Source organism: Astyanax mexicanus, chromosome 19, assembly GCF_023375975.1.
Source record: "Astyanax mexicanus isolate ESR-SI-001 chromosome 19, AstMex3_surface, whole genome shotgun sequence".
In the NCBI taxonomy this organism is placed as follows: domain Eukaryota; kingdom Metazoa; phylum Chordata; class Actinopteri; order Characiformes; family Acestrorhamphidae; genus Astyanax; species Astyanax mexicanus.
The window spans coordinates 30661107-30676641 of NC_064426.1; the positions used below are offsets into that span (position 1 = coordinate 30661107).

The 15535-nt window shown below is 39.8% G+C and overlaps 1 protein-coding gene across 9 annotated transcripts in view; it reads left to right on the plus strand.

Moving 5' to 3' along the window:
- baiap2a (BAR/IMD domain containing adaptor protein 2a) overlaps positions 1-15535 on the plus strand; it is a 136040-nt gene that overhangs the window by 47973 nt on the left and 72532 nt on the right. For all 9 annotated transcript variants that reach the window (XM_022673445.2, XM_022673464.2, XM_022673451.2 and 6 more), the window contains exon 3: positions 6873-6959. In XM_022673445.2, coding sequence (XP_022529166.1) covers positions 6873-6959 — 87 coding nt within the window. The remainder of the gene's footprint in view (positions 1-6872; positions 6960-15535) is intronic.

Below are 15535 nucleotides of genomic sequence, written 5' to 3' on the forward strand. Positions count from 1 at the left end.
CACACTCTCTAACTAAGAACATTTTAAATCTTCTCACAACCACGCATTCAAAATTAAACAAGTAAACATGAACTAGATGTGACGTGGAGGAAACTGCAAAGTCAACAGGACGTAAAGCCAACAGGAAGCAAATCCTCCTTGGAAAATATGACATGATGATGTAGAAAAAAAACAACAGAAGAATTTGGCTGAGAGAAACAGAAGAATAGTCTCCAGTCATATTGTTTTAAACTGCTTTAATGGCTTCTTTAATGAAGCGAACCTATGTAAAACCTGTTGTTTATTTAACCTTATTTTAGAAACTAGGTGAAGTATGTAAACGTGAATAATTTTAAGGGAAATTTTGAACTTGTGACGAATTTACCTCATCAGGACAGTAGTGTCTTAGTGGTTGAGCACCAGGTTATGGACCGGGTTATTGGTTTAATGCCTAGGCTGAACTGAGAAGCACTGTTTGTTTTTTTTTACTTTTACTAAAAATACTAAAAAAAACAGCTACCAGCTTGAGCTTTTACCAAACTAGATACACAAAAATGGTGTATAGGATTGTGCAATTGATCCACATTTTTTGTGTGAAAACAACCCAGTAAAAAAAAGAGAGTTTGGGGTTTTTGTGCACTTTTTTGCACAAAAGGTTTGGTTTAAGCTAGGGTACTAAAATGTTAATTCCAAGTAGAGAATTGGAACTGTAGTGGCCCCACAAGTTGCAAATTTCACTTGTAAAGTGGGAATGAGAGTTTCACCAACTCCATGTTCAAAATCCAAGATGGCTGCATCAATGCAGTAGTATTGTGCAGTTTATCATCACTTCTGTCTAGTTGTGTGGCATAAAATCATACACATCTCTGTAGCTTCCTTCTGTGGACAGGTGTTTAGATGGGCAGAATACTAGAAATATGTTTTTTTGATGCTGTTTCTGTTATCAGTGATAACAGTGATGACCTGTGGTACATACTATGGTCACATTTATCCATAAAACTGCAGTTAAGAATTGCCAAATTAGCTCAGAAGTCTTTAGCTAACTAATTTTTGTGTATATAAATAGTGTATCATTATCTGGAAATACTTGAACTCAGTTGTGACATTTTTTGCCATCAAGGTAAATGTAATCCAGCACGAGTTCACCCACATTTGGTCCGTATTGATACCTGCCCAGCGTTACGCACCAAAGATATAAATTGACCAGAGGCTGATTGATTTAACTGGATTTAAAAGTGCAGGTGTGAAAACACTGTAGGTGGGAAGACTTTGTGCAAGTGTTTGTTGTAGATTTTGATGATTTAGCAGCTCTCTGGTTAGCACAGCCAATAACTTGATTTGCTTTGTGCAGATTATTGCTTTACCAACAGCAAACGGGAAGTTATTGAAGCTGAAAACAGTTGAATTGTGCTAAAACAATATGGGTTGGGGGTATAGATTTATGCTGCTAGGGAGGCCAGAAGCCCTATAAGAATTATTGTTTTAATTATATTTATCATTAATAACACCCTATTTTACCATTATTCTTGTATTACTTTTCTTTTTACCAAATAAAGTTTTTATCAAGCTCCATTTTACACTAAATAAAACAATATGTAATCCTTTTACTTCTAGTCAACGCATAACTTCCATATCGCTCTACTGTTCTCTCGGCACACTGTGTCTCTTTCAGCTCCGAAAAATGAATTAGGGTACATATTGTGCATTACACAGATGTCTTCAGGGGTCTCTGAAGTACATTTTTGCAATATCTTCTTTCCTTAACACACTCTCTCTCTTTCTCTCTCTCTCTCTCTCTCTCTCTCACACACACATACAGAGAAAGAGGCAAAAACGGCAATCATGCCTGTCCTAGTTTGGATTCAGAGCCACAGCTGGTGGGTCTGATGAATTGTTCGCTCCGTTCTCCTGCCTGTAGCTGAAGTTGAATGCTGTGTTCCTTGGGCAATCAACTCAATAGATGCAAATGAAAGTTGCTGTTGATTTGAACTGGGGGAGGACGAGCAGCGTGGGACGGGCTGCCTCTGCCTGAGCGTCCTCGGAGGCCGAGAGGCTTTGTGTAGCGTGGGAGCCGTGCAGAAACCACACTCGCTGCACTCAGTCAGTCAGGCTTTGTGTGTGAGCAGTGCAATATGCAGGCTTATTTTGGAGCACGTCTATAGGTCCATTCATCGTGACATGATGTAAAAAAAACATTACCTGTGGGATATATGTGTGTGCGTGTGTGTATGTGTGGGGGGGGGGCGTCTCAGTGTGGATGTGATTTCTGCCGGAGTTCGCATTGTTTTCATAGACAATTCTGCACAGATGCTGCTGGACACTATCATTACCACTCACTGCACGGTTAACTGTGGGTGGTAATGACCTCTATGATGTTTTATGAGTTATGCATGCAACAATCCTGGCCATCTGATTTAATGTTGATATGATGCATTATATTGCCAGAAGTATACACCCAACTATTGAAACAATGCTTCTACAAACAGTAGTCAATGTTTGTGAAGAATGAGTCGCTTAAAGAAGCTCATAAATATCCATCCAGCCTCCCAACATAATGGAATATTCCACAGTCAACTGTCAGTGCAATTCTAACGCAGTGAAGTTATCTGGTAGACCACAGTCCTGATCTCAACCTGGGGATTAGTTTCTCAGGGGGTCCTTGGGTAATTTTCTCTTCTATGGTAGGTCCTCTGTGATTTTATTCCAGTCTGAAACGTTTGAAATGTATGTGTTATTCCTCAGACATCCTCTGAGAAAATTGCAGGGTGAGTTACTTACTGTTTTTCGCTAAACTCTGAGGTAATTTTATTCCCGTCCAGACGCACATCTGAGTTTCGTCACCTCGCGTTTAGTAAAATATCTATTTGTCCACTGCCACGCACCGTAATTACACTTAAGGCGTTAATTTCCACGGAGATCCACGTAAACACAACAGCGAGTGGAAATGGAGGAGCTACTGAACACGATGTTTGTGTGACCATGAAAGCCAAAAAAAAAAACGCACTGAAGTTTTGTTACTGAGTAGAAGTGTGAAATATATTTTTCACAGACGTCCATGTGAGAAACTAATCTCATCCAGATTGGGCTATAAACACACTCCTAAACCTTGTGAAAGCCTTCCCTGTGGAGTTGATGCTGTTGTAGCCACTAATTTTGGGCCAGCATCGTATTAAACCCTGTAGATTAAGAATGAGCCAGACAAGCGAATACTTTTGGCAATATAGTGTATGTTGCCTTGCTATGAGCAAGTTGGCCAGTGTTCATCCTCACTCACAAGATAACACCTCACACCTTATAGACAGGTGTGGGTGTTTTCTTTTAAATTGTTGTCTGAGGTAACTTATCATGATCCGATTGCTGCACACACTGCCATCCTGAGACTTGCTTATGCCACATCAGTGTAGTTGTTGTATTCTTTCAGTTTTAAGAAGCTAACAGGAACTTTTTTTTTTCAACCCACTGGTTGCTTTTCCTAAAATGTCAGACCTTTTTTTCCCACTGTTTCTTCTTCTAAAGCTGTAGAACACACCAAAAACAAGCTCTGAGTCCAGTGGGATTTTTTTAGTGTAAAGGAGATGATTTAATTTTTATTTTTTCTTCTCTCCTTTTGAGTTGACATTTTGCTTTTTAATGAGGCATGGAATAAGGAAATTGTGCTTGTGTGTGTGTGTGTGCATGGAATATGTGTGTGTGGGTGGTCCAGGATTCAGAACAACAGCTGAACGGGGTCCAAGCCGGGCTCGTGTCCACAGGGAGGCTGGCCTGTGTGAGCGATAAACGTGTTTCCTTTAAAAGCCAAAGCACTTCCTGTTGTGCTGTGGTCTCATCCACACTAGTGTGAGCCTGTGCTGTGGAGCTCTCAGCTGGTGAAGGAGCTCCATCGCAGCTCCAGCAGCTCTGTGGAGGAACAGTTCACATAGACTCCTCAGCAGGGCTTTACCTAAACCCCTGGGGTCTGTAATAATGAAGTCATGAAGTCGGTGAAGTGTCTGATCATTTCCTGCGCTTGTTTCTAGTGTCTGACTGATAGATTAGATTTTTTACAGTCCTGTGAATCAATGAAAAGTAAGGATGCACTGAAATAAGCTTGTTTGATCAAAACTGATTAAAAAGAAACAAAAATAAAACTTTGTCCAAACAGGTTTTATGCAGATTTTCATTCAGTGTACAAATTTTTATAACCACCCACAGAAACGTACAATTGAATGTTTTCTTGAAAAAAACCTTTTTTATCCGTTCTTGCCCCAGCACCAGGAGCATGAAGATCTTTCAAACTGGTTTTTAAATTGGTGGCAAAAGACACTAAAATAATTACTGAAAATGGACAGTGTACCTTATAATCCGTTGCTCCTTATGTATGAATTCTACCAATTAGGTGTTAAGCAGCAGTAAAAGCTACTCCGCTGAAGTACAGTATTATGAAAGTTTCTCCAGCACTAAGGCTGGGTGCAGCAGCATTAGCATTAGCTGCTAACCACAGCCCTTGCTCTTTTGCCGCTCAGAGGCGAGAATGTATGAAGCGCTTTACAGAGAAATCTATGTGGATTAACATCCAGCACTCGTTAAAAAAAAAAAAAAAAAAAAAAAAAGTATATATATATATTAGGGTTGCAACGATATGAGATTTTCACGGTATGATAACCGTCTCAGAAAATACCGCGTTATCACGGTATCACAGTTTGTTACATATATTATTAAACTGACCCTTAAAGAAATTACAACAAAGGTTTTTTTGTTCAATTAACTATTTATTGTAGAAACCTGGAACAACTATATAGATAATGTCTCCTTAAAAAAAATAAACTGTACACCATTAGGTGAAGGAAACCAGGTTTTTCCACTACTCTTAAGGTCATTAAGGGTGTATATAATTATATATATATATATATATATATATATATATATATATATATATATATATATATATATATATATATATATATATATATATATACATACACACACACACACACACACACACACACACACACACACACACACACACACACACGTGTCACACATTACATGTCCTCTAAGAAGTAAAGATCCTGTGTTTTAAACTATTCAGTACAATTATTTAAGTTTAAATTATTTAATATCTGATAAACTGAGCCTGGGTCAGTGTCTGATCAACAACTGTTGTAAACGTCCGTTTTACTGCCAAGTTGGTATATAACCAGATACTGCAGAAAGAGGGGATTTATTTCTGAGTCTGGTTTTAACACATGAAAAACAGGCACGTCAGAATTTGAAAATGAACGCATGTAAATGAATGGCGTCTTTCACATCCAGTCCGGCGAGCACCTTTACACGGACACGTGAATCCATCGTAGCACGCACTTCACGCCTGTACCTGCGTGCCCAAATTTCGGATAACTCAGCGCTTTTGCGGGCGCTTACCACATGGGTTGTGCACGACTACAAAGAGGTTTTATTTAGGTTCAGATTAAAATTATAAACTAAACACATACTTTGCGCTGCACGGCGGGGTGGTGTTCTTGGAGATGGGAGAACAGGTTTGACGTATGTCCACCTTTAGGTGTGACTTTACGGCCACATTGATTATAAATCGGATACCCATCCTCGGGTGCGCTCGGCGGGTCTCTGAAATAGTCCCACACTGCTGATTTTAGTTTAGCCTTTTTTTAGGCGGACGGAGATTTGTTTAGTCTGATGCACTTTCTGCTGTTCTCACCGCTGTGTGCTGAGTAGCTGAAGCGGAGCAGAGTTGCGCATGCGCGGGTGAGTTTCTCCGCTGGCTTGCGTTTTACCGGTAATAAGCAAACACACACGGTATGATAACCGTGCATTTTAATACCATGGTATACCGTGAAACCGGTTACCGCTGCAACCCTAATATATATATATATATATATATTTTTTTATTATTATTATTTATTTATTTATTTTTTTATTTTGTAAAATTTTGTTTACTTAGGAGCTTCTCCATTAGAAGGGAAACATGGCAACACTCTTGTTTACTGCCATGTAGATATTCTTACTAGTGTCGCTTAATACGCATTATAATCTGGTGCACCTTATAGTCTGAAGCTGTAAGACATTTACAATAAAGAAATGCAACATACCTAAAGAAGCTGCTAATGGAGGAATATAAAGAAAAAAATATTTTAAAAAATGGAGGAATATAAAATATATATATATATATATAGTTTTAAAGAAAAAAACTCCGGGTTTGTTCAAGGAGAGAAGAAAAAGAAAGGGGAGCACCAATCAATTACAAGATAGCATCTCATAACTTATACATGTGTGGGCATTGCCAAGAAATTCCCTGAGGTAGTGCTTAATGATGAGTTTACATACTGCTGTTCCATTATAGAAACGGGCCGGCAAAATGTTTTCTTGCCGTTTGATCAGCTCTTTTAATAGTAATTTTGTTTTATTGGTCAAAAAGCGTACATTTGGGTCAAGTTTGAACTCTAACCTGTCTGCTCCGAGTCCGAGCGGGCTAAGCACTGCCACTATAATCGGGAGATCACCAGTTCGATTTCCGTTTATGTAGCTTGCCATCACCTGCCGGAGCCCTGACTGAGCACAATTGGCCTTGCTCTCTTTCTAGGTGGGTAGATGGCGCTTTCTCCCAAAATCACTCCATAGGGTGATGTTGATCAGCACAAGGAATCTGTGAGCTGATGTATCGGGAACAGATAACAATGATGCATCAACAGCAGTTTGAAAAGAGGTGGTGGCTGACTTCACATGTATCGGAGGAGACATGTGCCACTTTTCACCCTCCTGGTGTGTTGGGGCATTACTAGTGATAGGGGGAGTCCTAATGAGTGGGTTGGGTAATTGGCCGTGTAAATTGGGGAGATAATGGGAAACATTTATATATAAAAAAACCCTGCTAATCTGTCTTTTTATCGCTTTTACAGCTGTGACGTTTGCAGCCAAGGGCTACTTTGATGCTTTGGTGAGGATGGGAGAGCTGGCAAGTGAGAGCCAGGGATCCAAAGACCTAGGTGAGTCCCTCTTTTTCTTTTTTCCCTCTTTTTCTGTTTGTGTGTTTGTTGCTTTGCCTGTAGGACCTTGGATGGTGGTCCTGATAACATCCCGCAGTCAGCCCAGCTACATGCACCGTCTTGCTGTTCATGCTCAGGCAACAGTTTTTCAAAAGTCAGGCCTGCAGAGACTGAAAGTGCATTCGCTGGAACTTCTTTGGAATGGACTGATTTTATTTCTGCTTTTTTCCTTTGTCTTTCACTCCAGGCCCAGTTAAATCCTGATGAAATTTAGATTTTGTTTTTGCACAGTGTGAATATATATAGTTTTTATTTTGTTTTGTGAAAGCAAAGGGTGGGCTAGGGGGCTGTAACACTCTGGCAAAAATAACTGGACTACTCTCAATGCTGCTATACTGGAATTCAGTGATGCATCATTTATGATCAGTTTAGGAAGAGGAAGTGGTAAGAGGGATTTTTAGACCTACATTTTCCCCTCAAGTATGCTCTTTCATTTTCTGCTGCAGTGAAGCTGCTGGAGTCGTTGATTTTTGGTTCTGTTTAGCTCCTCGTTATTACATGTGTGTATCTATAAGGGCAGGGTGTCACCACTGATTTACAGAATTGATTAGGTTCACATTTCAATTCAATTTAATATTGATTCATTTAGGAATAGTTCAGTTACAATTACAGGTTTCTTTAGAAATAAAAAAAGTGTTTATATAAAAAAATATTATTTTTTTTATGTGTTCATAACAGAAGAACATAGTATGTAATGTAAACATACACTTGGCTCAAACACTCCCACACAACCTCAGTGTCAGAAAAGACCTTTTTATATATAAAAAATTAATAATAAAAAAAATAAACAAATAACAAAATAAGAAAAGAAGCTGCTAATGGTGGAATATAAAGAAATATATAAAGTTTTAAAGAAAAACTGGGGGATCCCTTGGAATTGTTCAGGGAAACGAGCAAGCGAGAGTGAGGGGAAAAAAGAGAAAGGGGAGCAAGACTCACTTACAAGTATGTGTAAGACCTGGGAAATATATGTGGTGACTGATTAAGAGACCCTGGGGACCAGCTTTATACTGATGTCACAGCATGCCAGCCAGATTCCTTTTTTCAAGCGATAGACGAGGAGAATCTGATTTATAAACTGGACTGATTAGATAATAAATAATCTCAGATTGCATGAAATGTTGTCAGATTGCTGTACCTTCACACCTTCAGTATAAACAAATCATCCACTGCGGCGCTCTCACTTAATCAGCCTCATCATCATCATCATCATCATCACTCATTAACACTCCGACTCACCCCCCACCCCTTACACTGCGTTACTTCTCTTTATTTTCTAGTTTTCTAGTTTGCTGTCTTTCTTTCTTTCTTTTTTCTAGCATGCTTTATTTCTCTTTCTTTCTTTCTTTCTTTCTTTCTTTCTAGCATGCTTTATTTCTCTTTCTTTCTTTCTTTCTTTCTTTCTTTCTTTCTTTCTTTCTTTCTAGCATGCTTTATTTCTCTTTCTTTCTTGCTTTCTTTCTAGCATGCACTATTTCTTTCTTTCTTGCTTCTGTTCTTTCTTTCTATCATGCTTTTTCATTCTTTCTAGCATGCTTTATTTCTCTTTCTTTCTTTCATTCTTTCTTTCTTTCTAGCATGCTTTATTTCTCTTTCTTTCTTTCTTTCTGTCTAGCATGCTTCATTTTTTTTTCTTTCTTTCTTTCCTTTCTTTCTTTCTAGCATGCTTTATTTTTCTTTCTTTTTTTCTTGCTTTCTTTCCTTTCTTTCCTTTCTTTCCTTTCTTGCTTTCTTTCTAGCATGAGTTATTTCTTTCTTTCTTGCTTCTGTTCTTTCTTTCTATCATGCTTTTTCTTTCTTTCTTGCTTTCGTTTTTTCTTTCTTGCTTTCTTTCTTGCTTTCTTTCTTGCTTTCGACCTTGATTTCTTTTTCTTTCTTTCCTTCTTTCCTTATTTCTTTCTTTCTTTCTTTCTTTCCTTCTTTCTAGCATGCTTAATTTTTCTTTCTTGCTTTCTTTTTTGGTTTTTCTTGCTTTCTTGCTTTCTTGTTTTTCATTTTTTGCCTTCTTTTTGTTACCTCCTTTTCTTGCATAATTTTTAGTCTTGCCTCGTCTCTTTTTCCTCATTTCTTCCTGTATATTCTTCCTTGCATGCATGTTTTCTTCATGTCTTTCCACCTTATTTCTTTTCTTGCTTTTGTTCTTATTTCTATCATTCCTTTTACAAGATGCCAGTCTCTTTCCTTTATAGATTTTTTTGCTTTTTTCTTTGTCCCTCTTTTTTTATAACTTACTTTTTATACCTTTCTGCTCTTCTTTGTCTTTCTTTTCTTTAACTAAACTCTGGAGTTTCTTACCTGCTGCTCTGTCCCAACCCCAGTGACTCATCACAGGTCCTGTAACACAGTGTACCGATCACATTACACAACTTATCATCGTATTAAGGGTGTGTGTGTGAGGGAGTGTGTGTGTGTGGTGAAACTCTTTGCTGGAAAAGTTTTCCTCTCCTCTGTCTTGTGACTTTCACCTTCACTACAGTAGTGTGATGGTATATCTTCGTGTGTGTGTGTGTGTGTGTGTGTGTGTGTGTTTACTCTAAACATCTGACCTCACTTCTGTACACAACTCGTTATTCTCGGGTTAAGAATTGTAGGGACTAAATCAGCATTACCCAGTCAGTATTGGGACCTTTTGACTGACCGTTGTCTTATAATTATGTGTCTACATAACTCTCCACATCATGCAGAGAAGCATGGAACATGTTTACAGAGTGCTGTTTAATGTTGGTCAGCTTTTTATGAAAGTTGTACTATAATCTAATCAGCAGTGCAGCCTGGGAAACTAGTGGATGTTTTGGGACCACATGTGGTTGATACGATATCCAATTCAGTTGCTTTTTTAAGTGCTGAAATTGTGTGGTGGTTTCTATGGTATTTTAAGCATTTTTTTTGGTGGTGGCTCTGGTGGTTGCATTGGCGGTTGCCTTGGTGGTGGCTTTAGTGGTTGGCTTGGTGGTTGCACTGGCGGTGGCTATAGTGGTTGGCTTGGTGGTTGTACTGGCGGTGGCTTTAGTGGTTGGTTTGGTGGTTGCACTGGCGGTGGCTATAGTGGTTGGCTTGGTGGTTGTACTGGCGGTGGCTATAGTGGTTGGCTTGGTGGTTGCACTGGCGGTGGCTTAGGTGGTAGCCTTGTTGGTGGTTTTGGTGGTTTCTCTGATGGTGGCTTTGGTGGTTGTTCTGGTGGTTGCTCTGGTGGTGGCTTTGGTGGTTGCTCTGGTGGTTGCTCTGGTGGTTGCTCTGGTGGTTGCTCTGGTGGTTGCTCTGATGGTTGCTCTGATGGTTGCTCTGATGGTGGCTTTGGTGGTTGCTCTGAATGGTGGCTTTGGTGGTTGTTCTGGTGTTTGTTCTGGTGTTTGTTCTGGTGGTTGCTCTGGGGGTTGCTCTGGTGGTTGCTCTGGTGGTTGCTCTGGTGGTTGCTTTGGTGGTTGCTAGGTATTCCAGGTGGTTGTAACACTCCAAAATATTGTATATTGATGTTGCAAGTGTGACAAAAGTGCCAAAACCTCTGCACTCCATTTGTTCTTATAGGGAAAAATTACACAAAAATCTGTTGCTACACTGTAACCATACATTTGATCAAAAAGCATATGTTTGCAAAGTACAGTGTTAATTAAGCAGTATGCAGTATGAGCCCACACATTGAATGCAAATGATTGGGCAGTAGAAAGCAGTACATACGTAATGATGTGTGGGAAAACATTATCTAACGTGGACACATTTTTGCTGTGTTTGTGCATGTGGTGAGGATAATGACAGAACGGTGTTGGTGATGTTTTCCACTTGAAAAACAGGCCGTGGTCCACACCCATGCAGAGCTACAGCTTTCCTGCTTTATCTGAGAGAGCAGAATCAGAGACACTAACATTTACGCTCATTTAAATTAGACAGCTTCACTGCCTGGCCAAAAAACACCTTGAAATTAAGTCACGATACGTTGATTGAAGAGCACAAACAAATAGGTAGGATCCAGGAACAGATTAATTCAGTGAAAATGCATAAATATTGTAAAGATATTTTTAAGCAACAGCTGGAATTTGACTTAATTTCAAGCTTTTTAATTCGCTACTTGTAGCGAATAGTAGTGCCTCATTTTGAATCTCAGGGCCCTCAGAATTCTACCAATGAACTGTGGAGCTACTCTGAGCTTGATAATGGTGTAAAACTTGTCATTTCTTTGGATGGGCAGAGCTATGCCCCTATCACTTGCGTTGTAAGCCAGTTGGGAGCATTGATTAAAAGTGCTGTACTCCGGAATGCTGGGGGAGAACAAAGGTGGGTTACTTGACAAAAATTTGTATTCATCAGCATGTTTTTCCACACCTCAAGTCTATTTCACATAGGACTTCTCCTTTAAGCTTTGCTCTACTCGTGATTTTGCTTGGTCAGGTTGATCATGCTTCATGCTTGTAGAACCCCTAAACCAGTAAACTCAAGCCAAACCCCTTTAAAAGCCTGTAAACCCTATACTGCCTTTAAGCGCCCTCACAGGTTCAACTGTGCTATACATTGTGATGTATCTATCACAATATGCAAATCAGTCAATCAATAATACCGCCCCTCTGATGACTTCCAGCCATCTGCGACTCATCGCTATCAGAGGCACACTGCTGCTGCTACAACTCAGCCAATAAGCTTTCCCTCTAAACTAGGGGTGTCACGATTCTCTAAATCCTCGATTCGATTTCATTTTCGATTTGAGGGTCTCGATTCGATTCTCGATTTTCTTGTTTTTTTTTCTTGTTATTATTTTATGCCTCATAAAATTTTAATAATATATTTATTATTATTATTATTATAAATATTATAAATATTATTATTATTTATTAAGATATATATGGTAATGCCATCTAGTGACTTTTTTTGGTAGCAACAGTGTGCACTATTAAAACAAGCAGTTTATCAGAGCTGTGTGTGGATGGCTGGTGAAACTGCTCACTTACATGAAGCTGCAGTTCTTCATCCAACCACTAGTCGGAGCTGCAGCAGCAGCACAAGCCCCGCTCTCTTCACTCAGTCAGTACTTCAGTACAGCCCAGCCACGGGCTACAGGGCTCAGCCAGTCCGTTTTTACTGTTTCTGTAAACAAATAAAGGTTTTAACCCCACTAACCGGATAATACAGCTCACTACAGTTCATCTTTCAGCCCAAGCAGCTAACAGCAGCAGGTTAGAGCAGCCGACACGGAGTCACTGCTCGGATTACATTAGAAACAGGTCAGTTAGCGCGCTGCTAACCTTATGATGTTTATAACTACGGAGTTTAGTGGACACACCACGGCCGCCAGGTAAGTCTTTTAAAGGCTACTGAAGACTATTAAAGGCTATTAGAGGTTATTGAAAGCATTATTGGGGGGCAGAAATCAGTACAGGCTGGTTAGATAAGTGATGTGGTGAAACTGTGACTAGCGCTGTCACAGTGATGTTTATTAACGTCATTAAAACAGATTTTGTCAGGTATTGTCTTATAAATATTTACACATAACTTATATCTCTCCTGAAAAGCTTTTATTTTAGTCAGAAACACGCTTGTGTTTACTTTATCTGAGAGAAAGATGTTTTTTTAATTCAATGGAAAGCAACAGGTGTAGTCAATTATAAGTTTAAGATTTTTAATCCACCTCACTGTGATCTATAGTCAGTGTTCTCAAGTCACACTGACACACGCATTTCAGCGAGTTCACACGCTCTCACCTGCGCGCACCCACCCCTCCGTTAGATACAGATACAAAACCTGCGCGCCCAACCCCCGCCCCCCCTCCCCCGTTGGACAGATAAAAAACAGTGATCACACTCCCGCCGACACTCAAAACTTGAGAGCCCTGTCTATATTTCTATAAATCCGTTTTCAGTTTCTCCTCCGTGGTTGAAAGGCAGCTGTCTCTCACACAGCAGAACTGAGGGCGGGGCTGCTGCGCTCATGCAGCGGCTCTCTATATAAATGAATAGGATGCGCTGTGTTGGTGCCGCGCCATTTGCGTAGCGAGCTGGAATTCCCCTTCCCATTTTTTTTTTTTTTTTTTTTTAGTACAATATTTCAAATTTAGGGTATTTAGTAGCCCTTTAACTAATCTGGTCAGAAGCTAAGCTGGTGTTTCTAAAGGGTGTTCAAAACCTGCTGCCTTGATGCTAACAGAACACTTGAAATTACATAGAGATGCTAGTGCAAATTAGCATTGTTGTTGGTGCAGTAATCTTAGAATGAAATGTTCTCTATTAAACACTGCTGTAGTCTGATATTATATGGCAGAAAAAAAGTTGTGAAATAACTGCAGTGCAGAGTGGACTTCTTGTCCTTCGGCAGGCCATGGTTGCTTGGCAACAGTAGCATATCCTAAAGGAACGGGCTACTTAGCAGATTAATTGTTTATTGGTTTTCTTCTTATTATCAAATTAATTACGTGTTATCGTTTTATATATGGTCATTACGGTGGTGCAGTTTTATAAAATAAATAAACCGGCTAAGGCATGTTGTGGCCTGTTGCTTAAACAGTGCTTAAGCTTAGCTTAGGTCAAGGTTAAGATTTAATTTTCTAATAATGATTAAAAATTGTTTTATATATATATATTATTTGTAATGAGAATGTAGTTAGTCAGTGTTTAAAAAAGCTGTGTAACCCCACCCATCCCCATAGGTTTCAATGCCAAAACAGACAACTTTCAATCACGTTTTGTCTAATATACTGTAATTCTACCTCCATTATTTAAATGCAACAGCTAGTGTAACCTCTGCTTATATTGCCAAATTTTTATATGCCCACAGAATTTGTTTTTAAAAACTTTATTCAGCTCTATTCAAAAAAGGTTTGGTTATCGTAAAAGGGCTGGTTATGGGCGGGACCAAAAACAGATTGTCAGATTGACAGCTCCGTATTCATTTGAATAAACCCGCCCCTGAGGGCTGCCTCAGGGGCGGGTTTATTCAAATGAATACGAGCTCCCCATATAGTAAATAGTCTTTCTCCCTCCTCTGGTCTCGGGTTTCAGGATCGCCAACATGACGAAAGATTTTGGCTTCATTTTCAGTGAATGAATGGGAACGGCGACACGGCGTCCATCTTTTTTTACAGTCTCTGCCCCTGAGCATGGGAGTGACTAGGAGCCCAAAGACCACATTCCCCTGCACTCTATGGACTACAAATGCGGTGACGTCATGACACACAACGTTGTGACGCAGCTCCTGTGATTAAAACACTGTGTCTATTGAAATCACGATTTAAAAAAAAAAATACAAAATAAATACCTACCTGAAGGGGTTAGTTACTCATGAGCCATTTCTGGGTGGTTCACTTGCACGTGGGCCCTATGTGAGGGGGACAAATGTGAGGGGCCGTAATTGAAGTAATAAATTGTGGCAATTTTGTCCTCTTCAGTAATACAGATGCTGTAAAGTATCGTACAGAATTGTCTTGCAAAATGTATTTAATATCACAGAATCACATTATCGTATGATGGCCTGTAATTCCCACCCAAGCTTAGAGCATGTGGAAACCCACCAGGTTCACTGATGGGACCAGGAGGAGTTAATATAGGCCATTTCTGGGTTGTACATTTGTACATGGGCCCTATGTGAGGAGGCCTCATGTCAGACTCTTAAGTCTAGTATTTGTTAGCACAATTAGCATAGCATCTCCGTCTGAAGTACACTAGAGAAGCACACATCAACTATAATACCACAGTGTTTTAGCTTATGGACTACATTTAAGGTAATTAAAGTAATAAATTGGAGCAATTCTATTTTGTTTCCAAACCTATTTCTTTAAATACAGACAATATGTATATGAATATGTATGATACAATCATATTGTAGCAATAATAAAATATCTTCATATATGGCTGGTGTTTGTTGTTTGTGTTAAAATGGCCAGCCACTGATTGTAGGTACAAGCCAGGTGTTAATAAGAATCTGGCAACTCTGTGAACACACACACACACACACTATCACTCATCAGTGTTCCAGGCTTCCTTGTGTGCCGTGCACACTCAGTGAGAAAGCCACAGGGGTTCAGTTGGAGCCCGACTGTAAATGGTTTCCGCCTACACACCAATCTCTCTCTCTCTCTCTCTCTCTCTCTCTCTCTCTTTTTCTTTCTTTCTCTCTCTCTCTCTCTCTGCCTGTGTGTGTAATCACTCATTTTCTCTCACGTATGCGTGTGTGTGAACACTCACAGACATACAAGTATGTATGAACACACACACTTTTGTCTCTGCCTGTGCAAACATTGTGTGTTTAGAAACAATGTCCTTGGATGCGAGAGGCTTTTGTGGTGAACACCTCACTCAAATCTGAATCAGACTACAGTGTATACATTGTGTGCGTGTGTATGTGCGCGTGCGTGTGTGCGTGTGTGTGTGCTCTCTCACACTATCCTCCCTGACTCCCACTCACACCCCCACACTCTGTTCTGTTTAGGATAATGATCCCCCTGTCACTGTCCCACCCACTCACACCCTCCCAGCTCTCTCCATCTCTTTCTCTCTATCTCATGCTCTTTCTCTCGTTCTCACGCTTTCTCCTGCGTT